At 43.0% G+C, this 25,187-nt stretch overlaps 1 protein-coding gene across 3 annotated transcripts in view; it reads right to left on the minus strand.

Moving 5' to 3' along the window:
* Nucleotides 1-25,187, minus strand: part of TGFBR3 (transforming growth factor beta receptor 3) — a 208,627-nt gene that overhangs the window by 39,950 nt on the left and 143,490 nt on the right. For all 3 annotated transcript variants that reach the window (XM_025912786.2, XM_086717529.1, XM_086717530.1), the window contains 5 exons: nt 13,993-14,176; nt 9,110-9,278; nt 7,246-7,393; nt 2,336-2,525; nt 92-426 (listed from right to left, as the gene is read on the minus strand). In XM_025912786.2, coding sequence (XP_025768571.2) covers nt 92-426; nt 2,336-2,525; nt 7,246-7,393; nt 9,110-9,278; nt 13,993-14,176 — 1,026 coding nt within the window. The remainder of the gene's footprint in view (nt 1-91; nt 427-2,335; nt 2,526-7,245; nt 7,394-9,109; nt 9,279-13,992; nt 14,177-25,187) is intronic.

Genomic DNA, 25,187 nt, shown 5'->3' on the forward strand with positions numbered 1-25,187 from the left:
GAAAGAGCTAGAGGGAAATAACTAACACATACTGGGGCAAGATGGGGAGGGAGGTGGCTTTCTCTTCTCTCCTTTAAGAAATTGCACTGACCTGAAAAGACTCTTTTTGTACAGATACGACCATCTTTTCACTGTCACATTTGACTGACAGGGAAATATCCACATTCTCTTGCACCTCCTTGGGCTCTTCGGGACCAGGAAACAGCCGCAAGCTGGGGACGATAGGGTCCCTCGGCTGGGGGATCCCATCTTCTCCCCTTTCCATCTGGCCTCTCCTGGAGATATCAGGGATAGGAAAGGGGAAACCTCCATTTCGGCCTCCCCCTCCCCGGATGGGTGGGTTCTCCAGGGCAGGCAGACTGCCAGGGTCCAGCAGGATCCGTAGCTCAGGAGGGATGGTATGGACTTCCTCATCTCTCATTTCCTCTGGTGGTGACAGAAGGCAACATTGTCAGTGTTTGATGCCAGGCCACAGTCATCATCATTAGAGGCAAGTACAAGAGGAACTGGCACAGAATGGGTGTGTGTAAAATTACTCTTATCAAGCAATGTGTAAAGGAGACAAGGAGTCTGGAAACCTGAATTCCAGTCCTGGTGTTCTTTCTAACTGACTGAGTGTCTCTGGGCCAGTGGCTTACTTCTCTGTGTCTTAGTTTTCTAATTTTTAAAATTAAGAGGTTGGATTAGATCATTAGTCCTCTATATTAAAATTATTTGGGGAGATTGAAAAAAATTCCCTATACCCAGGCTGTGCCCCAGGTCAATTAAAATCAGACTTTATGGAGAGGTATCTAATCATTAATATGTTTTAAAGCTCCCTGTATGATTCCAACATACAGCCAAGGTTGAGAACCATGGACTAGATAATTTCTAAGGCCCTGTAAGATATAAAAATCCATTATTTGAGGAGCGCCTGGTTAAGCATCTAACTCTTGATTTCAGCTCAGGTCATGGTTTGTGAGTTCGAGCCCCAAGTCAGGCTCTGTGCTAACAGTGTGGATTGTCTTTCTCCCTCTCTTTGCCCCTCCCCAGCCTTCTCTCTCTCTCTCTCTCTCTCTCTCAAAATAAATAAATAAACTTTAAAAAAATACATGATTTGAATAAGTTATTGGGACAATAATATTTTCAAGTGCCATTGTAATACTTCCCTTGAATCTAGAGATTCTTTAGAATACATTCTTCAGGGATTTCTTGAAATAGTATTTGCTACCTCCTTTTTGCCTGCTAAATTCTAACAGGCATTTGAGCACCCTGGCCTAGTCCTGAAGGAGAAAAGAAAAAGCTGCTTAGGTACACTTATTCCTTCAAAGGGAAAGACCTGTTTCCATATAATCAATATTCAGTGTTCTGTCCTATTTTCAACAATTTAGGGAAGAGACATTTCCCCAGTATTGTTTATATCCATCCAGTCTCAAAGTCAACGCCTGAGGTCAATCCATCTCAGTGGGGGCAGGAAGTGAACATGACTGGGGACATTAACTCTCCTTCAATACTATCTTTCGGGAAAGGATGGCAGACGGCACAGCTGTATGGGTCCAAAAGAGGCCAGAGCTTTGGAGGGTTTTAAATTTGTACGTTGACAAAAACCTTCACAACAACCCTTTGAGGTAGGGCCTATTTGCTCTCCCATATTACTGAGGAGGAACCACCTGAGGCTCAGAAATTAAGCAACTTGCCCTCAAACAGTGAACAAATGGCCCGTATTCCTAACCTTCAATCTATGGGCACTGTCCTTGGTGGCAGTACCAGGGGGTGAGGAACAGGTCTGGGGATCAGAAAACTCTGGATTTGAGTCTCACTAGTTAGAGGCTTGGCAAAACCTCAAGAACCTGTTAAAATTCCACTTTCTGCTCCATCCAACTGGGGTAATGACTCCTGCGTCCCCTCTGGGTGAGGAAGAAGAAGCACCTCGTGACTACTGTCCTGTAAGATGCAGTCTGACCCAGGACTTTTCCCCCGTAGTTCCAGCCGCTCTGCATCTCAGCTGTCAGTGATTAGCAGGCACTTCTGAGAGAAGAAGCCAGGCTAATTTGTTCTTAATGTAATCACAGTGAATTACGTGATCTACAACAAAGTTCTCCACCATGCAATCAACTGTACCAAAAGAATTTGGTACAGAAAAATCTGTACAAAAGTACCAAAGATCGTTGCTTTAAAATAATCTATCATGATTCTAGATACTCTTAAACTTGATAGTAAAATGCAGTCAAATGAATCATCAAAATTTACAACAGAAAAACAGTATCATATGAGATGTAATGAGAGTTCCTCATTGGAGAGTCTCATTTAGGGGATATTTTTACTACAGAAAAAAAAAAAAAAAATCCATACTTACCACTGTTTTCAAGCCGAAGATGGAATCTATTAGCCACAGGAGCCACTGTATATGATGTTACTGGACTATAGCCATTGTCCGAAGCCCACTTGAACAGATTCTCTTGGGTTGAAGGAATGTCATCTCTTACTGATTTGGTTGTTATCATGGATCTTTCACTCTCTTTCCCAAAGCCAATACTGTTAGGAGCCTGAAGATAACAGCAAAATTTCACTCGTGAGTCTAAAACTAAACAGTGCTTTAAGTACAAATTCAATACCTAGAATGAACAGATTCTACATTGTATATGAAAGAACTATTTATTCTTTTGATCCCTACTTTCCTTGGGCTAAGAACACTGATGTGAAAATCTTTAACAGCAGATTAAGAAAAATTTATTCATGTTGTTTGATCTTACCATTTGGGTTGCTTATGCTGATAAAAATAATCCAATAATCGATAAGTAGCTACATACTGAGTATACCTACTAGGTTACAAGAGTTAGTTAACTGTTTAAATTATATATATATAATATATATATATATATAATATATATAAAATGTTTAAATTATATATATATATCAAACTTTCCCTTATTTTTATTTAAAATGATGTTTAAAGTGTACAAATGTGCATGTTATACTGCCAAAAATATGTCCATGCTTCTATTTTCTGCACTCTAGATTTAAATGAAAGAAGGCACAATGCAGTTACTTCACTGTGGAGACCATCTCATCTTTGTAAACTATTAAATTCCATATGGTGGAACAACCAGTGTTGAGATTTCAGTTATAATTTATGGCCAGTTCAGCAATCCTGTAATTGTATTCATTTGTCAATTTTATTAACTGAATATGCTTCGATTTTATGTTCCAAAAATTAATTAATTGATTTGGGTTACTGTCCCTCTTAGTGCCAATATTTTATCCAGCAATACCAGTAAGCTGACTTTCACTTGGTAATTAATTACAAAATTAGAACTGAGTGATAGGAATCCTTCCAAGAAAGGACTGAGTAACCAGGATATGGTAAGTTTCCACATCCTCTGGCTCCTACAGCAGTGACCTTGTCAGACAGTGAAGGAGCTGACGGATGCAGAGGAGATCCCAAAGCGAAGGCACCGTAGTTTCAACAACTGCTCCAACAAGACTGGAAAGCCCTTCCAGCATGAAGATTAGGCCATTTTCACGCCGTATAAAAATCACTTTAATTTCCATGCCCAATTATTTTCTCCTGCATACATGCAGCATTTTTTCCTGAATTCTCCATTTGTTTCCCATTCTGTGTGCCCCGAACATGACTAAATATTAATCCTTTCCCACTATAAAACCATCGAAGATTCACAGGCTCTAAGTTCTCTTGGCCTCTTTGGTGGTGGGATATTGGCTAAGGACACATATTTTCAATTCAAAGCTTAAAGGATCTCCCCCAGTATATTTTTTCTGTGACCCAAAGTGATTATCTGAAACTTCCAGAGCAGCCAGTCACAATAATGCATGCAAAGGAACCAGACAGAGCTTTAACCACGCTTTGTAGCCATTTGTGAAAAACTCAGCTTGACAGGTTTGGAATATTCCAGCACTTACCCTGATTTAGAGAAAATTCCTTAGAGGAAGGAAGGGTTAAAAAAAAAAAAAAAAACTAAAATAAAATGAGGTAAGGAAGGATCCAAGTAGTTCTTTAAACTTAGTTTCCTAGGTGCAGCTTCTTCTAGTCTTTTAAAGCAGCATGTCGTTTTGATTGGCGGGAGTTGTAACACTGGCCTAAACAACACAGCTTGGCCTCATCTGCCCTAGTCTTTCATGTTGTTGGACAGCTGAGAAAATACTGTATTTCCAGAATACTATCATCACAACCGCCACCTGTGTTTTTTGTACCAATATGGAATGATTTGTTTACACCTTTCCACATTAAATCTAGGAGCTGTCAGTACAACTCATATTGATTACGCCTCAGGACTTACAAGGCTAGAAATCTATCTACACGTTTGTAAAACAGCAAGTCTTGGCAAATTGGTTCCTTCCCAGCAATGAGCAAATTCCTCACCCTCTATTTCGGGATACAGGGAGTCCCCAGGCTTTTCTAAGGCTTTGGTGTAGCTACTCCAAAAATGGGAGTGTTCAAGGGGGTCTCCAAATACCACCACCATATTTCAGCCACATCTTCATGAAGGATGATGAGCAAGGTAGAGTCTGAGCACTTCCCTCTTCCCCTTCCCCTCCACTGCCCAACACACACTTGCATCAGAAATGATGGGGTACGGGAGAGGTTGGTCAGAGATGTAGTCCATTCCCACTGGGATTAAAACACGTCTTCTCTAAGAATAAGCTGGCTGAGGCCATTTGAAATAGTGTAACCAAATATTTCCTCCATCTATTCTTTTGTTTTGGAGGTTCCTCCAAAATGTGATTATGCACGGTCCATAAGGGACCTGAAGAAAAACCCAGAGCTGGGCACAGTAATGAGGACAGTTCTAGTATTCCAGTTCTTGTCCACAGTACTGCCCTTTGTGGCTCTTGGAGGGTGCACTCTGCCTGTGCACCCACCCCCTACAGGCACCCACATGCCATCTGTGTTTAATGGGACTTTTCTTTACATTTACCCAATCAAGTGCCTTATAATTTCTTCAGCAGACATTTTGTTTTCACTTTGTTTAGAGAAGTTAATTGCTCCTATAGACAAACTTTTGAAAAGTTTCCTGTGGAAGGAAGATAAATTCCCTTTTTATGGCAGGCACTATGCTAGAAGACTTACATATGTTATTTAGTTCTCCTCTAAAATATAAGGAGGGTACCTGGGTGGCTCAGTCAGGTAAGCATCTGACTTCAGCTCAGGTCATGATCTCACAGTTCATGAGCTTGAGCCCCACATCCAGTGAGCTCGAGTCCTGCTTTGGGTGAGTCCTACTTCTCTCTTGCTCCTTCTCTCTCCCTCTCTCTCTTTCTCTCTCTCTGCCCCTCACTCAGAAGTTAAGTAGCACACGTGGCTGAGAACTCACCCTGTGCACACAGCCTGTCTACCAGGCTGTCTCTAAAGAAGATACTACAAACAAGGCCACTATGAACCATTTCCCTTTTCTAAGCATGAATGTATACTTTTTTAATAGCAGGTACCTTTCCTTCAGAGCATAGTCAGAACTCACATCTGAGACTGGGAGTTAGGAAATCAAAAAGCATGAAACTGATTGGGAGAATAAAAAAGAACATCATGAAACATTACCTAATTGTTTAGTAATGTTGTCATGCATTGTCCAAAATTGGCCGGGAACAGGAGTACAGCCAAAGAGAGGAATATAAACAGATCTTGCCCTGGGATGAGCAATCTCATTTCTAGTCTGTCTTACTCATATGAAAAGTGAAGACATTCAAAGTGAACTCCAGGACTGCCATGGACCAGGAACACATACATGCTCAGGTACAGAAAGAGCCACTGAAGGGTCAGGGCCGAAAGAACATTTACACAACTCCAGCAGGGAATTAAAATGTACCGTATGTTTTTTGCCTTTCAAAGCATAATTCCCTTTCCTGTTTTTGTTATTCTGAAATTAAAAACATTTGGTTGGTGTGCCAGGCAGCAAACGCTGCAGACATCCCAGGTCACCAACACCCCTCTGGCCAAGCCAGGGAAAGCAACTGAAACAGCTCTGACTTCAGAGAACTGCGGCTGGGCTTTGTTCTCGACACCAAATTAATGTATCGCCCTCACACAGGATGGCTTATTTGGATCCTCTCACAATCAAAAAAAAAAACAAAAACAAAAAACCCACAGGAACCAGAAACAATTACAGTACTTTAAAATTAAGATGTGTATGCTTGTGGCTTTGCCTGCTGCTTCTGGTGAGTGCTTATACATGAGGTAGCCCCAGCGGAGCACTGGCTTTGTCCACTGTTATATCACGCTAAAGGTGCCATGAATGAACAGCACCAAAACCAGAGGCATCCCTCCCCCAAAATGGGGAAAACATAAAACCCTCTCCAATTGCTTCAATGCAGGTACTGAAAGAGGGAATCAGACACAACTTTTTAAAAAGGCAATACACAAAAATTTGAGCCTACAAAAGAGATGCTAAGGTAATTATCTTCTTAAAAGTGACGAGGGGGGGTTTTCTTGAACTTTCTTGTAATTTGTGCAACATGCTGTCACACAGTTAATGCCGTAAACATATTTGAAAAAGATTTATTTTACCAAATTTCAACATTTAATTTTTTAGGAAACTAGCTGCCTATCATGCCAGCCAACTAATAAACTTCTTAAGCCTATCTCCTTCATGGAAGTAATGTTTAGTTAGGGAGTAGGCTGGGGGTACTTTTCCCATATTATTTCACTAACCACCCCATTACTGTGATTCTAGCATCAGTGTTTCACCCTCAGAAGTTAGAAGCAAGCAAAAAGGCATGCCAATACCATGTATTTATCTCTAAAAGAAAAGACAACAGTGTGAGCTGGGGTCAGCCCAATTTTCCACACCTTCCCTAAATACCTAACCCCAAATTAAGAGCTGATATTCAGTACCATGACAATGAGGCCATTACAGGACTGTCAACCATGAAAGGCCCCATTGTGCTCATTATTTTACAGTTACTCTGACTGGAAAGCACACTCATACATTTCAGGAATTTCACAAATGAGGCGACTGGGGTCTAAAGAGGTTAAGGGACTTGCCCAAGGTCACAGTTTGTAAATGGCAGTCTGGACTCAAATCTTGATCTTGACCCCAGAGGCCATGCTTTTAGCCACCACACTGTCTGCCCTTGTCAGGAGAAACCATGGAGCAGCCTATTTTATAAAGTGAAAAATCACAGAGAGCTCAGAGAAGCAGAAACTTCACAAAAATAATACATATAAAGCAAAAATGTCACAAAAATAACACATACAAGCACAGCTTAAATTGTTGCCATGCATCAAAACAAAGAAATGCTCAGCAAACTTACAACAACTCTCAGGTTTCCCTTAACATCAAAAGATTTGATCACCCAGTTGACAGACTTTTTGCACTTCAAGATCAGGATGAGATTTTTGACCACCTCAAGATCCTTTCGAGAAGGTCTTATGTCAATTATTATATCCACCTGGAAAGCACTGTGAATGGAAAACAAAGGCAAAGTTAGAACCCAAATGCCAGAGAGTTGCAACTATCTCCTCTCTTCCAAGTCTTCATGTTTCCAGTGTCTGGCCAGTTGATTAAAAAGCTGGAGTTGATCCCAGGCAAATGACATGTGCAAAACAGATTGTTAGTGCACACAAAACAAAATAGTTTTACATAACAATAGAAAAATACGCCTGCTGATAATTAGACACTAAAATTTTTCTCCTTCTTTGGGGGGAATAAAAAAGACAGTTACTTAAGGCAGCCACTGTTTGAAATGGATCTGGGCAACGAGGAATTTACTTTTAAAGCAGAATTGTTGCTTTTCAACCTTCAACACCTTCAGTGTGTAACTTTCCAATTTGCATATGCTCAAAATCCTGGAAGGTGGCAGGGAGGAGGGATGCCTGGTAGTAAAAAAAACAAAACAAACCCCGAAACAGAAAAAAACAACAACAAAAACAACAACAACAAAAAAACTAGGACACTTAAGATGAAATAAGAGGCGAAAGGCTGGAGAACTTGACTTATAGAAGGTTTGCATAAGCCATTAACATTTGCTACAGAATCATATCTGCACTCACTTTCCCAAACTTCTGGATATACAGTTATTAAAATAAAGAAAACAGATGGTCAACCAACTGATTACTGGAAAATTGATGAAGACAACCCAAACTTCTAAGAATTCGGTATACAGGAGAATTTTTTTTAACCAAACAGTAACATCTCTGTCATTCTGAATTTAAAGGAAAGTCTTTCTTTCCATTTGGTTTTACACACTTGTGAAGCACATGATGAATGATACACTCAAATGAAGCCTGAGGCTTAATATCTAAGCATGTTTGCCAGATTGATTCTATTCCCATTCTCTTTTAATTTTCCACAAAATTCTTCATGTGGGACAGAATGGAATCTTCCCCAAACTGAGGTGTAGTTTATTCACCTTTGAAAGCAAAATTTGATTAGAATTTTAATTCTGAAATCCCTCTACAATATAAATTTAAGGCAGTGGTCCACAGGAATGCAGACTCGAGTAGAAGAAAGAGGCACTTTTCCTCTTTTATCCCTTTTAATTCCCTAATCATTCTTGATAGGGAGGGTTAAATTGCTAGTCCTGGGGCAGGAAGCTGAGGGTGGGAGATGGAGAAAAAGAACGTAAGCGAGAGGCAGGTTGTATCTAATGGCTCTTTGGTGTGTCGCCACGGAGGGCCATGCGCCAACACACCCACACTCACTCCCCCACCCCTGATGCACACACACCTTCATAGCACACACAGCTCTGAATGCAAATGTGCTCTGAGGACGCTATGAATGGAATTTTATTAAAAACAGAATGTGATTAAAATTATAATTATGTTAACAGGCATATTTTATAACTTTTTATCAGGAATAACCTCAGTCAAAGGAGATAACAATGGGGCAAGAATTATTTTGTACTGTAATTAATTAGTGCCTGAAAGTTCAAAATAGGCTTCAGAAACTCACCTAGAATATAGGGGATCTAGAGACAGATGCCGAAAATAAAATATACCACTGGTGCCTTCACTCCCTTCTTCAAAACTTCTGTTGATTCACCCAACGCATGAACAGCTCCCTCCCTCCTACACAAGTAGGGTTGTACTGTCTCTGCCTCAAGTCAGCATATATCTTTATTTTCATTTCTTTTCAGTTCAGCGCACACCCGCCCACACACACACACACACACTCACCTGTAGGGGTTAGAGCTGGGGGTAATTAACTCAATGATGTGTACTTCCTTATCCTGGGGCTGGCTGGATATCACACAACCCTCCGCTGCTTTGGGCTGAAGGTACTCAGCAAGGTAATTGAGCGAGAGAAAATTCTTCCCTATGTTGCACATGGGAGGGAACACTTGATCTGAAAGAAACACAGGACAATTCATCACACCACTGAGCTACACGTTATCAGACTCGAAGGGAAGAAGGTGATAGTAACTGAGCAACTGCAGGACACAAGGAACCACAAGCCCTAGGGACGGCCTTAGAACTCAACCACTGCCTTCAAATACCTCCCCTATGGTCACCAGTGACCTCCTACTGACCAATTCTAGTGGCCTCTTTTGGTCTAAATCCTTTCCTTTCCTGTTTTCTGTGATACTGCATTGTCCTCATCCACATCCTCTGACTTACCTCCCATCTCTTTTACTGGTTCCCCCTCCTCTGCCCATTCTTTAGACACCAACGATCCTCAATCTTGGGTGCACACCAGAATCTACCTATTTGGACCCCATCCCAGAGATTCTGAGTCAGAAGATCTGGGGGGCAGGGTGGTGCTAGGCAGCTTTCTTTTTGAAAAGCTCCACAGTTGATCTTGATACAAAACCAAGGCTAAGAACTCAATTCCTTCCTCAATCTTCTTTTTGTCTCATAATCTTCCCAAATGACCTCAACTGCTCCTAGGGCTTCAACCTGTACCTAGATCATGACTCCTTTTCTGAGTTGCAGTCCTAGGCTGGCATCTGTCTACCAAGTACCTCTCACCTAAAAAATCCAATAGTTATTTCATAGTCCACATACTCAACACTGAAATCAATTATCTATCCAGATATGCTCCTCCTTGGATATTTGCTACTCCAATTAATAGGGGGATCAACCACCTAATCAATTCTCTGGCCTGCTATGTAGAATGAATCATTCCCTCATATTTATTCATCACAGCACTACAGATCTAAAGACTGAAGGAGGGAGTTTGAGGGAAACAGTGAGGGCAGACTTTCACTCTTTCTCACAATCTCGTTACAGATGACTAATGCTTTTATAACACTTTACAGTTTACAAGGTGCTTTTGCAAACATCTCATTGTGCTAAGGGCTGCTCATCACCTCCACCAGGGAAAGCGATACAAGTACCAAGAGTCTAAAGATACTCCCACAAGGGCACATGCCGTTTACACAGCACTGTGGTTGATGGGATTTCCAGCCAGCGGTTTAAATGTTTAAACAGAACTTGAAACTGCTGGCAGGGTGACAGCTGGGACCAGTGTCAAGGAAGTTCTAGGTGTAGCAAACTTTTTTTCAGAAGGGGTAATTAATCAGAGCCCTGGCACTGTAATGAAACAAACTTCTGCCTCTTTCATTTAATGGACAGGATGCTAGGGTTCAAATACACATGCAAGTCTCACTCAGGAGAGAGGAATCAGCTCAGGAGGTCCCAAGATTGGTTTGGTACTGCCCTGCCCCCAACCCCCACCAAGCCTGGGTATCAGCGCACACTGTGGCATCATGGCTCCATGCACCAGGCCTAGAACAGAGGGGACCACAGGAGCTCACAAGGCCCCAGGATGCAGGCTCCTGCACAACAGACCTGGATCCTCCCTCTGCACTCTTCCCTGAAGACCCCCTTAGAGAGAAGAGGCCAGGGCTCCACTGAGGCAGCTGGAGTGGCCCCCCCTCCACGTCTGCTGAGGGTTTTCCCGGATGAACAGATGAGGAATGCACACCCCATAGCTGCAGCCCTGCGGACGCCTCCCCCAGATCACAGGATGGAAAATGATACTACGGTAGCAAGACTGAAATTTAATCAAGAATCAGGGGGTGTGTGCATGGGCCAGCGACAGGCTAGTCTGGAACTCCAGAGACTAGGACCCTCTTGGGACTCTGGCCTGTATATTCAGTTCAGTTCATAGGTGGGTCTGGTTTGCATCTGGCATGTAGTAGGCATATGGTACAGGTGTCCCGAATTAACAAACAATGAGGTGAGATTTGAGACAAATACCAAAAATTCACCCACGTTGTGACCCTCCTAAGCCACTAGGAAAGGTTTGTTTAAAAGTTGCTATTATTGAGGTGCCTGGGTGGCTGGGTCGGTTAAGGGTCCAAGTCTTGATTTCAGCTCAGGTCATGATCTCAGGGTTCCTGCGATTGAGCCCCGAGTCAGGCTCTGTCCTGACAGTGCGGAAGCCTGCTTGGGATTCCCGCTCTCCCTCTCTCTCTGCCTCTCCACTGCTTGGGCGCTCTCTTTCTCAAAATAAATAAATCAAAACTTAAAAAAAAAAAAAAAGTTGCTATTATTAAGGGCTCAAGTCCCAGATGCCATTGTCACTAGGTTGAATAAGCTGATCATTTTCTGTTGTGTATACATGTGTGTGCCTAAGTTTTTTTCCCCCCAAATGACCTTCCGCATGCCTGGCATCAAAACTTATACCAACTGCCAAGTAGAAAGGAAACCACAAAGGGGAATACCCGGGTAGAAACCTGGCAAGTTTTGGGGGTGGGGGAGGGGGGAAGTCACATGCTTATTTGTATTTTAGGAAAGGTTTGACGACTAACTTTGCGACTTGGAATGATATACTCTGGGAACCTAGGAAGTAATGCAAACTCCTTGTTTTCCTGCTGTGGAAACTGAGGCTTACGTGGCAAATCAGAGGGGTGCTGGAAGTCTCACAGTTAATGAGACAAGTTGGAGTAAGAACGGAAAGTCCTCAATTCTTCCATTCTAGGTGTACTGGTTAGAGCAGCAGTTCTCAAACGTGAGCACATATCCGAATCACCAGGAGTGCTTGTTAAATAAAACACAGACGGCTAGACCCTACTCCCAGAGTTTTCAATTCAGTTGGTCTTGGACGGGCCCAAGAATTGGCAATTCTAACAAGTTCCCAGGTGATGAGGATGCTGCTGGGGCACAGACCACATTTGAGAGCCACTGGGGATAGAACAAGAGGAAACTCTGCTCCTCTTGCTTGGGATCTTGGCTTGGGATCCCTAGAGGTAGCTAGCGAGAGATGGGCAGGTTCTGGGAAGCTGGCTGATGAGTCCTGCTCAGTGAAGCCTGATCCATGGTGACAGACAACATCACCCTGTGGTCCACCGACCTAACCAAGGAACCTCACTTCCCCCAATAGTTGTTCTCCATGGTGTATACCAGTGACTCATACCCGACTCGTGTCTGGAATCAAGTTTCAGGGGCTCCAAAGGTGTTACCAAGGAGTCACCAGTTTTGACTGGACTGGACTGGACATGGGGGCCTTTGAGTTCGTTCCTGACTCAGTGTGTGGCCCTGGGGAAGTCACTTAACCAACCCTCACTCTCAAGGCAGGCAACAGCTGTGCATAAAAGTTCCTGCACTGTCAAGAGAACAGCTCAACAGCTCCAAATGTTACTGTAACACATTTTCTTATGGTAACAAATTCCAAGTGGGAGGGGGGCAGGTGATCGATATCCTTTTACGCTACTAGAATTCTGCTTCAGAAATGCAGGCCATGCGCCAGGGCTTAGAACCTTTGTTAAAGAGGTTTTGCATTTTGTTCCAATGGGAGCTGACCTCTATTACAAGTTACCTAACCACCTAAGAGTTCAGTAACAAACTCCAGCTTTTGTATCCAACACTCACCTAAAATTCTTCTCTCTACTCTGCTAAACAAGTCTTTCCACCCAGGTGGCCTACTTGTATTATCAGGTTGTGCCTACTTAGCTAAGACTTAAAATACAGCATCAGGAAACAAGCATTAGACTCGAGAGTCAGGAAACCTGGGTTTGAATTCTGACTTCACCACTTACTAATAATGCGGATTTGAGCAAGCTAGCTTAACCCACCACTAACCCCTCTGTAAAAGGGTGGAAGTAATGGTTTCCTCGTAGGATTACTGGTGAGGTTAAGTGGGGTACCTGCGAAAAGAAAGCACCTGACGTGGCCTTTGCACTTAGCACATACTCCAACATCAGAGTCCACCTTTCCTGCAACTGTCAAACAGCCCAGGTTTAAGAACGGGCTGGAAACAAGCATTCAACGCGTGCTGCCATGCTGTCTGTGAAAGAGGTGACAAGTGCTGTCGAGTTCAACAGAAAGCAGATGGACGCTGAAGACCTGAAATGCAGTTTTCACATACTCACCTGACTATAACAAGGACTCATTCACAAGAGTTGTTATTTCTAGTAACTAATGGGGTCTCCAAATATATACAACTAAAAATAATGATGAAAGAAGTTATTTTTAAAAACGTGCTTTCAAACTGAGTTACCAGATATTTATATCCCTCTGCAAGGCAAGGAAATTAAAACGGGCAAATCTCTTATCAAGGCCACACAGTTCCTTTCTCCAATAATTTGTCCTTGTAATGGGCATTAGTATTAAAAATATATTTAAGCACTTTTCTGCTGCTATTGTCCAAAATTTAACCCACGTCTCAAGACCATAAACCAACACTGGCTTCAAATGTTTGCAGATCAACAGGTAAGAGGAAGCCCTAACTGTTGGCTCAGCCGGCCAACTCCTCCTCTATTCCATTAGCGATCACCTCCTTTCCTTTACTTCGGATTCTCACCCTTCATTCACTTCCGATTTCTGTGTGTGGACGTCTTCTAAACCCTGCACCACAGCCTCCTCTCCTCTCTCAACCATGCTACTCCCAACATCCTGCTTGGCCATTACCAGGCCTGTTTCCTCAGGGAAAAAAGAAAAAAAAAAAAAAAAGGGAAGGAAGGAATGTGAGGGGAGCAGGCCTGGTGATCTCTCAGGTCCCTGCCAGCTACAACATTCTGTAATTCTAGGATTCCTTGCCCTAACCACCTGGTCTGTGAAAAGAAAACAAGTGACTGTCATAAATCAGTCATTAACTGAAACCACGTAAAATTTACCTTCCCCCACTTTAACGTAAATGTTTCTTGCTATCTTGAGTTCAGTGAATGAAGTGACTGCTCCGTACTCCTTTCGAGCCCAACTTAGCAGACGGTCGTTTCTATAAGGGAATCTCTTTTCTTCTGTTTTTGCTGACAAGGAGAAGTTTCCTGATGAAAACTGGACCATGGAACCCTGAGACACCTAGAGGAAATAGAACAATGTACATGTTTAATATGGTACAGTCACCTGGAGCTGAATCATAATTAGAGAAAGCACTTATCAGACAATGGGTATTTGTCAATCCAACCTCTTCTCTTTGTTATACAGGTGGGTCTTTTTTCAGCAGCTGATTCAAGAAACAGTCCCAAGGCTACTTCTCCCAGGAAACAACAAAGCTAGCAGTGACCCTGGTATTTTTAAGAAACCAGTGACGCAGGATTGTGCCATTAGAATTTGTAAAGAACTCTGTGATAAGAGACTGCAGAGTGCATTGTGAGTTATCACAAGAATGATCATTGCTATTTTTCCTGATATCTCAGTTGAAGGCCAGCCTTTCAAGTAGAGTTTCTAGCCTAGCGGAAACTAGGGAGTGTGATCATGGGCTTGTCATGGGCTTCAAGATCAGGGCAAGCAATCCAAAGTCCAGTTAGCAAGTAAACCTGATGTCCAGGTCCTCCATAACTGCAGCCTCTACTGACAGCCACCATCCCAGAGACACTGGTTTGTGCTGTCCTGGGCAATGAGATAAAGAGAATGGCTGGAGGCTGTCAGTCTTCTACGACGTCGCACTGCTGCCTAGAAGTGAGATAAATGTATGTTACAGTTTATTTTGTGAGACCCCCAAACACCCACAGATAATGAAGTCAAGAGGCTGTTAGACTGATCCTAATAAAACTTTCAGGATGATTTATGCAAGCACCACATTCCTGCTGGATGCATCTAGACAATCGCTGACCTAGCACATCATGGTATATATAATTAACACATACAAAGGAGGAAAATTATCATCTTGCTGCTGCACTGCAATCAAATTTAGTTGCTGGTGAAAATATGCACATGTCATCTTAATTGGCTAGCATTTATAAAAGTAACTGATTTTATGAATGTCAGGGTGAAACCTCAAACTGTCAGCAACAAGGTTCACAAATTCCCAAGCCACAGTGCTATAAATGTATTAAATTTCACATTAACTATTTCTCATTAACAAAGAGCAAAGGAGTTTCCGAAGGGGGTTACAAATAACCAGACTAAAAGCAGGCTGAGGGCAGGGGTTTTGCTTAGGGTTCTATTGCTTACAGCGATGTTTGCAACCTTAATGCACAAACAACATAGTACGTACCCCAACTATGTGCTAGGCACTGTTATTTTCTATTCAATTATACACAGGTACAGTAGTCCCCCCTTATCTTTGAGGCATATCTCCCAAGACCCCCAGTGGATGCCTGAAACCACAGACAGCAGTGAACCCTATGTACACCATGTTTTTTCCTATACATAACTACCTATTGTAAAGTTTAATTTATCAATTAGGCACAGTAAGAGATTAACAATAATAGCTAGTAATAAAATAGAGCAATTAAAACAATATGTTGTAAATAAATGTGGCCTCCCTTTCTCAAAACATTTTACTGTACTGTATTCACCCTTCCTCTTGCAATGTCAGATGATAAAATGCCTACGTGAGCAGATGAAGCGACAGTGTTAGGCTACTACGGACCTTCTGACAATTCATCAGAAGAGGAGCATCTGCGTCCAGACTGCGACTGATCAACAGTAACTAAAACCATGGAAAGCAAAACTTTCAGATCGGCAGGCACTACTGTGTATATTTAAATGCTAGCAAAGACGTTCTTCGCCAAATTGATTCCATGACCTACTAATGCTGTGGTCTCACTCTTGGCTGAAAAGCAGAAGCATCTAAGAGCTTCTAAATATTATGAGGTCCAGGCCACACCCAAGACCAATGAGAACCTTTGGGCTGGGACCCAGACCTCAGATCATTTTAAAGCTCCCTGAGTGATTTCAAAGGTCAGCCCTGGTTGAGAAGCCCTTCCTTAATTGGGACTGAGTGATCCGTAATTTTAAAAGCACTATTATGGGTCAGGGGCAGCGTGGGCACCTTGCAGCTTCCTCTCTACCAGTGGTTCTTCACTGGGGTGATTCTGTTCCCCAGAGGACTTTCGGCAACATCTGGAAATATTTTTGATTGTCACAAGTGGGAGGGAAGAGCTACTGGCATCTGGCAAAGAGGCCAGGGATACTGCTAAACGTATCACAGGGGGCAGCCCCCGTGACAAAGATGACCCAAAATGTCGACAGTACTGCGCCTGAGAGATCCTGGTCTGACTGAATGTTGCTAACATTCAAACGTCTACTGGATCCCCAGATTGAATCCTCAAGTTGACAGTCATCTCTATGCTAGAATTTGGGCCGTTAGGTACTTAATAAAGAGTAAGAGAAGCTTCCTGGTTTAGGAAGCCCAAAACTAATCATTACTAAGCTGGACATAAACCATGGCCTCTAACAATAGTTACCACCTCATGCACACCTACTATGTATCAGGTATCATGAAGTGCTGCGAAGAACGCTAATGACATTTGCAAAATATGTCCTGATGCCAATTACATATAAACAAAATCAGTGGGGACTGTCCAGTTTTAACCTTGTTTTGAACAATGCCCGCAGAAGAAAAAGTTCCTGAACCATTTACCTGCCAAACAATAACCATGCCAACATATGTATAAACCCTCTGAGACTTAGCTACTCACCAACACTGAACTTCAGTGTTTATCTGATTTTTATGACTGAGGCACTGTAGTAAAATCTTCTTTTCACTGAAAACCACTTGTGCTAAAAAGTCATTTTTATCAAGCCTGTCACCAAAAAACCCACAACAGTGCAAAGGCCTTTGTCCCTCTGCCAGCACAGTTCTGAACGTTTCGGCAAGTATCCCTGGATGTTCCGCTCCTTTTGTCCTCATTCATGTTACAGCCATAAAATAAAGCACTTGAGTTTTAAACACCATGTACCTAGAGTACATTTCTTCGGAGTAGAAGGTGGGGTATACAGTGTAAGAGAGAAATAAGGAGCAACTCCCAAATGCATCCGAAAGTAACAGAAAAGTGATACTAGGGCATGGCTGATTCTTCAAGAAGGGGCAACTCTTGGCTGATCCCTCCATGTACCACCAACCCTGCTCCAGTCTGTCTTCTCCGGGGGCCAGCAGCAAGGTTCATCCACTCACAGCTGAGGAATTTGGAAAAGGAGTTAACTGCCGCTCCTCAGGCACATTCCAATAAGAAGAAAGCCAAGCTGCCAGAGGCAGTGAAATGTCCCTGACTGCAGGTCAGTGGAAATTTTCTGCTGCGGCACGGGGTTAGTCAGCACTCCTCCTGATCACCAGTTCTTCTGGCTCTGACAAAGTTGCACGCCGACAAAAGTCGGCCCCAACCCCCACCGAGTTTTAGAAGGTGTTGTTATTTCCATCTGATCCTCAGGATGACCTATGAGCTAGGTTACTAGGATTTCCACCGTGGAGAGGAAGAAACCTCAGAGAAGCTAAATGGCACACACAAGGTCAGAGGATCAGCACGGGAAGAAGACCAAACAGGAGACTTCAGACTCCTGGTCATAGTGAGCCTCTGTGCTAACCGTGCCAGAAAGAAGACCTCATCAGCTCCCGAGGCAGATTTCTGTTCTATCTGTAAGATTTGCCTTCTACTCATGTGTCTGAGCTATGCCTTCCAGAGGAAGAATTCCTTCCTCCTTCCTCCACGAGATAAGCCTTCAAGCATCTGAAGATGTCAGTTGACTCCAATCCTGACTCTACTTCTTCAGAGCACTATTTCCAGCCCCCTCACCTCCTCCTCAGATACTGTGGTTATCAGTTCTTCACCAGCATAGTCCCTGAAATGTGGTGCTCAGGACAAGACTTGGGGTTTGGGGTGTGGTCTGACAAATGCACCGTAATGGTTAATTATGTGCCAACATGCCTGGGCTATAGGGTGCCCAGTAATTTGGTCAAACATAATTCTGAGTATTTCTGTGAGGGTGTTTGTGGATGAGATTAACATTTAAATCAGTAGACTAAGTTAAACAGACTGCCCTTCCTAAGGTGTGTGGGCTTCATCCAATCAGTTGAAGGCCTGACCCCACCCCCGGAATAAGCTCTTCCAGGTTCTACAGCAGCCTGTTGGCCTTCAGATTCAAATCGGGGCATGGACTTTGCAGATTCTGGACTTGCCAGCCTCCATAATCACAGGAGCCAATTCCTTACAATAAATCTTTTTCTACATATATGTGGACACTGCATGCAGCCCAGAATCACATTAGGTTTTCTATCAGCTGAACTCTGCTGTTATCTCATATTCATTAATTTATACTTCAAACATACACCTGCCAAATATTTCTTGAGCACCTCCCTCATCTGTGCCGGGCACTGTGTTGGAGGTGCTGGGGTAATCGCACAGAAAGGTGACAGATGAAACTCCCCGGCCTTGTGGAGCTTACAGTCTCTTAAGGAAGCCAGAGGAGCACAATAAATAAGCGAAATATGTAGTATCCCAAGAGGCGCTATGGAGCAAAATAAACTGAGAGAAGGGAAGGCTTAAATGTCATGGGGAAAGTCCAGCTGAGAAAGTCACAGCATAAAGCCCTGCGGAGGTCAGAAGGAAAAGAATCTGTGGTTGAAACAGCAGCTCATGTAAAGGTCTGGCAAGCGGAAGGGAGAGAGGCGGGGCCAGTGTGGCTGGAGCACCGGGAGGGACAGGTAGATGAAAAGGTCAGAGAGGTCAGAGAGCCGAGAAGGTCCAATCTGACCTTGCAGACTGCCACTAAGGACTATGGTGTTTAGTCCAGGTGAGATGGGACACCACTGAAAGTTCACGAAAACATCTAAAAAATTTTTACCTCTGGCTGCTGTGGCCAGTCTAGATTGAAGAGCGGCAAGAGCAGGAGACCAATAGTAGGCTTCTGCAATAACCTCAGGGAGAAAGAGCAGCATCTCACGCCGGGGAGGTGGTGGTGGAGATGGTGGCACCTAAATCCCCAGGGCTCATTTTACCGGGTTGCGGCTCTTTCCATCCTTCCCTTATAGCAGTAATTCTTTCATAGAAACACAAAGTCTTATATTTATTCCTTAGACCCATATTTCAAATCTGTGTCGGACACATAAAAATCCTTATTCTGGGGGCGCCTGGGTGGCTCAGTTGGTTAAGCGTCTGACTCTTGATTTCAGCTCAGGTCATGACCTCACGGTGGTGGGACCAGGTGACACATCGGGCTCTGTGCTGAGCATGGAGCCTGCTTGGGGTCCTCGCTTTCCCTCTCTCTGTCCCTTCCCCGCTCATGCTTGCACTCTCTTTCTCTCTCAAAATAAATAAATAAACATTTAAGAAAATCCTTATTCTGTTAGCTGTCAATATCACTGAATTGCACATGCGTGCCTTCTATACATTCATCTAAATACTTGAGCAGTGGAATAAGACCAGGCTAAGGTCTGTGACTTACAGGTATACTCCCATGCTGACCCAAAGATGCTAAACAGCACATGCTGGGGTCCCAGGTTGTTCATCAACTACAAAGTAACCCCATAGAACTGTCCTCACCTGGTCTGTAAGGGCATCATGCTAGAACCTGTTAAGAACCCTGCTGAAATAAACACATGATCTATCACTGTCATCCCCCCTACCATCTGGCACTCTAGTCTCCTACCTGATCTTCATGGTATGGTATCCTTATTTGAGTCTGGATTGGGTTACAGTCTGTGGAAGAACACAGACATAAAGAGAAGAGCAAAAAACACTATTTTTCTAATACAAGGAGGGGCTACAATCACCACTTCAAGGAAAATAACTATGAGTGAATATGGAAATGTTTTAAAAAATGTTAAGAGCAAGGATTTTATATTTGGATAAAATGGCAGGTATTTTCTTTTACTCCACCTTATTGGTGGGTTCTTGCCATGCCGCCACCCCATTTCTGGCCCTGTATCTCAAGACACCTGCATCTCAACCACTAGAGTAACCCCCTATCTTCCAATCTGGTCTCCTTCCATCACTCCTCCACCCTGTTGCTGGGAGATCTTTCTAAAGAGTAAACTCATGACGATGCAGGACAGTATCTAAGCATCTTAAATGGCATATGACCAGAAAGGGCCTCTGCCTGCCCCACTGGCTACCACTCCCCCGTGTACTCACCATATGGAATCGCTTGGTGGCAGAACACATCCTGCTACTTGAGGCTCCTGAGTCTTGTTACATCCAGGTCCCTCCCACCTGGACTGCTCTTTCCAGCCTTCCTCATCTGGTAACTCTCCTTGAACTTCCACAGAACCACCTTCTCTGTGAAGCCTCCCAGACTTCCCTTCTGACTTCAGGGTGGAGCAGCGCACAGGTGCCTTTTCAGACCTCTAGTCGAGCCCCTCTCTCACATGAAATGTGACTCTTTATCAGCAAAACTGATAAAGAAAAACAGCTCAAGGGTCAATCAAGCACCTTGCTCATTCTAAATCTCCGGGGCTCGCGTGGCATGGAGCTTGGCACAAAGCAGGGACTCCATAATTGCTTGCTGAATGAGAATCGGTTCTGTTACTTACAGGAAAGGATATGCCATAGTTTCTTCATTCCTGTAACCCAAACTCCTTACTTCTCTCACTGCCTGTGGAAATGCTCTTTCAGCCAACATTTAAAGCCCATGATTTGCCTTTTCACCCAATACCTCCACCTAAAAACAAATTCTTACATCATTCCATGTCCTCCCTTGAATTCAGCGAACTTTCCTCCTGCTTGCTAATTAAAACCCAATCCTCTGACATTCCCTGACATGACAAACATCTCCCTGTGGGAATGAACGGAGCATAGAGCTTTAAGAATCCCGATCCTTGGCAAGAAGGGGCAAACGTGAAGCACTTTACTGCCCAACAAACCCCAGGCTACTGAGATGCACACTGAGCCACCTCCTGAATGCTCTTCCCTACTTAAACCATGCACGACATTTGTATTGTAGATTCTGGTTATGCTACCAGATTTTTTTTTAAAGAGCAGAACATTACTCTATCTGCCAGTGCTGGGAGTTTTATTACAAGAACTTACGGCTAGGCAACGAGAGCCAAGTTTATTATTTTTTCTGGATCAGATTCAACAACCTTGTCCAAAAGAGCAAGAAAAAAGCAAAGAGGCAACCAGCCCTTTTTGTTTCCACACCTGCATTTAAACTTTAACTCTTAAAGTCCTAAGCAGATCCATGGAAGCCTCAAGATTTATCTCCCAAGTTCTAGTGAGGTGAACAAATCCTGGCCGATGGGTGCAGTCACCATTTTCCTGGAACTGAGGCTCTCTGTTTTAGCACTTAACTCAGCACATCAGCTGACTCAGAGGCCTGGTGGTTGCATCACAGTATCCCTGTGGGCCTCCCCCGAGTTAGTTTGGTCTTCGGTGAGGGGGGAGAGAGAAGGTAGTACCATACTATAAGGATTCACTCATCCTATGCCCTTCCCCTCCCCTTCCTCTATCCCCTCCCCACTGCCCTCACCTTACGAAGAATGTTCCCTGATGAACAGTCCTGATAAGGAAGTCCCATCTAGGGGCACCTGGGTGGCTCAGTTGGTTAAGCATCTGACTTCGGCTAAGGTCATGACTCGTGGTTTGTGAGTTCAAGCCCCGCATTGGGCTCTATGCTGACAGCTCAGAGCCTGGAGCCTGCTTTGGATTCTATGTCTCCCTCTCTTTCTGTTCCTCCCCTACTCATGCTCTGTCTCATAAAAATAAATAAACATTAAAAAAAAAAAGAAGTCTCATCTGAAGTTTCTCCTCACCCAGTCACATGTTATCTTCTCATGGGGCCAATTAAAAATTACAATCCAACCACCCAGCAGCCCCCACTCTAGCAATCCTGATACACCCCCAAACCTGCTTTCCATGTTCTTGGAAAGTCACCTTCTAAACTACCATATAATTTACTTATTTATTATGTTTATTGTCCATCTCCTCCTACCAGAATGTAAGCTCCTTCAGAGGCTGGGATCTTTGCTTTGTTCATGGGTATATCTGATGCACCTAAAATAGTGCTGTATTTAGAAAAGATATTCAAGAAGTATTTAGTGAATGAATGAATCTTGAGGTCCAATCAACTGGTAGTACCTGCCTAAAGTTCTGTGCTAAGAAGGACTCTGAGGTCATTCACATACGGAAGTAGTGGAGAAATGAGAACGAGCACTTCGATCAGTCACGTGTCTGCCAATGGCTCAGAGCACCCTGTACCTGCTCTATAGCTGTCCAATACAGTAGCCACACTCCATTGAACACTCGAAATATTGCTAAATAAACTGACCTGTGTTGCAACTGTAAAATACATACTAGATTTTGTACTGTGTCATATAGTACAAGATTAAAGAAACCTCAACAATTTTTTATTGTTAAATGCTATTATGTAGATATACTGTGTTAAATTACATATGCCATTACAAATAATTTCACTTATTTCCCTTACTTTTTAACAATATATTTTTATGTTTATTTATTTGAAAGGGAGAGACGGAGTAAGAGAGGGGGAGAGAATGAGCATGTGTGGGGGGAGGGGCAGAGAGAGAGAGAGAGAGAGAGACGGAGAGAGAGAGAATCCCAAGCGGGCTCCATGCTGTCAGTGTACAGCCAGACTTGGGGCTCGATCTCACGAACCTGAGATCATGACCTGAGCTGAAATCAAGAGTCAGACACTTAAGTGACTGAGCCATCCAGGTGCCTTTCCTTTCCCTTTTAAATGTACTAACAGGGGCGCCTGGGTGGCGCAGTCGGTTAAGCGTCCGACTTCAGCCAGGTCACAATCTCGCGGTCGGTGAGTTCGAGCCCCGCATCAGGCTCTGGGCTGATGGCTCAGAGCCTGGAGCCTGCTTCCGATTCTGTGTCTCCCTCTCTCTCTGCCCCTCCCCCGTTCATGCTCTGTCTCTCTCTGTCCCAAAAATAAATAAAAAAACGTTGAAAAAAATTTTTTTTAAATAAATAAATAAATAAATAAATAAATGTACTAACAAAAGATTTTAAATTCCCTCTGTGGTTCACATTTTATTTCTATTGGACAGTATTACTCCAGGACCTCCTCCAATATGATTGTAAGGAAACACTGATAATATCCATCTATCCATCTGCTTCTTGATCTGGTCTCAGAACATAAATTAATGTCAAGAAGCCATCTCAAATCCAATGCTTCACAAAGTGTGATCCTTAGACCAGTATAATCATCCTGGAGATTCCAGGATGGGTGGGAATGTGGGGTCCAGGAAACTGCATTATAACCTTCCTCCCACCACCCCATGATTCCAATGCATAGCTGAGGATCATTGCTGTAGGCCATAGATACAAATATTATTTAAATTTCAAATAATCTTTGTGAAGCAAACAGGAACAGGATTGCAGCAGGGTGATCAAGTATGAATCTTCTCCTCTGCAGTGGTAGAAAAAAGAAAAAAAAAAAAAAACAAGACGAGAGAGTAAAGCCAAGTCATGGATAGAGTCATCTTCTTGCACATCTGAAAAGAAAGAAATGGGCCTTGTGAAATCAGAGGAGACACAGCTCCCCAAAGATGAAGAAAAGCCTGCTGACATCGCAGAGGAAAATCTGTTCCAGGAATCACATACACACGCCCTATAGCTCAGCTGTGGTCCATTTAGAGCTTGAGCTGTGGCTGGTGAGCGCCTGCTATTCAGGTTACAAAGCTCCGTGGGGCTGCTCTGCTCACACACCCAGCTTCACACATTTACATGACTTTGGCATTGATGAAAGTGAAGCGTGTGGACAATCAGGATCAGCTCCTCTCCCTCTTCTATCTTGCCCTGTCCGTAACTTTTACCATTCCTATTCCTTTTCCCTGACTCCTGTGCAGACAAATCTCTTTTTGGAGTTGCCTGACTGGGAAAATAGAGCATAACAAGGAAAACAAAAAAAGCAAAGAAAAACACATCGACATTTCCAAAACACCTTTGGTGTCAAGTATTTGCTAGTTCCTTCCATTCTAGAGGGAAAAAAGACGTAAAGTAGAATAGGCATTTCTCTTGAATTTAGGTTTTTATATCAATAGTATTGATGGCAGATGGGTCCTAGAATTCATCTAACAGTGCCCACACAGAAAGGCATTGAGATGATGCTTTGGTGTATTTTGTGCACAAAGTCCATCCAGTAAAAACAAACTAACATAAAGTACTGGAACAGTACTGAAATATTTACCTCCCAAATGAGGACTAAACCCTACATTCTGAAAGAGGAAAATCACACGTTTTTCCTACCCAATTCCTGGGAGGGCTGTGCTTGCCTATTTCCTCCAAAGCCACGTGAGGTGAAATATGATCTGAAACATGTTTTCTATTAACCATATATCATGACTCAATGCTTTTTTTTTAAGTTTGTTTTAAAGAAATAATAACTTCCATGCCCATGAACCTACAGTCTTAATTTGTAATGCTACATATTCATGAGCCATGTGATTATGGCATCTGCCAATCGTGCATTCAAGAAACACAAATCCATGCAACCATTTAAAAATCTTGGGTGATTTTAATTTTGTATCTAAAACCAGATTACCTTCTTCCTTTAAAATGACTTAAAACTAATATTCAACACTTTTTCTCAAAACATTCATGATGGTCACCCTCTGCTTTTAATTTTTATTTTTGCTGAAATGGAATATAGAGAACTAAAGGATTGAAACAGCCCTCTGTTCTTAACACCCAACATGTTTACACATGCCAAGAACAAAGCTCTGAGATGCAGCCCTCTCACTATAAACACGCACAAACTTGAATGTAAGCCACTACAAAAGCAATCCTCTAATCTCCCGTGGAAATGTTACAGAAACGATAGTATATGTGAATATACAAAGGGAAGCAAAATATGTCACTGCATCTGAAAGACAGACTCAGTCCACACAGGTTACCAAATTAATGAAGCATGAGCTGCTTTACAATGTAGAGTTTTCCAAAGTAGAGTCCCAGGTCACAGAGGGACCCTTGATGGTCTTACAAAATGAGCTCTCCAGATTCCTAAACTTACCTTTCTCATCTGCCAGTGTTAGCAGGATTTTAGGATGAGCGTGATTCAAAATTTAAAGCGTACTTGCCATCTAAAGGGTATTTTTCCAGGAAAAAACAAAATGTTGACATCATTATCATCACTTGCCATGATCCTCTATCTGTTTTTGCCCTCCAAACATGCTTCTGGGAAT

The sequence above is a fragment of the Puma concolor genome, chromosome C1 (assembly GCF_028749965.1).
Source record: "Puma concolor isolate L17-30 chromosome C1, mPumCon1.1.hap2, whole genome shotgun sequence".
NCBI classification, from domain to species: domain Eukaryota; kingdom Metazoa; phylum Chordata; class Mammalia; order Carnivora; family Felidae; genus Puma; species Puma concolor.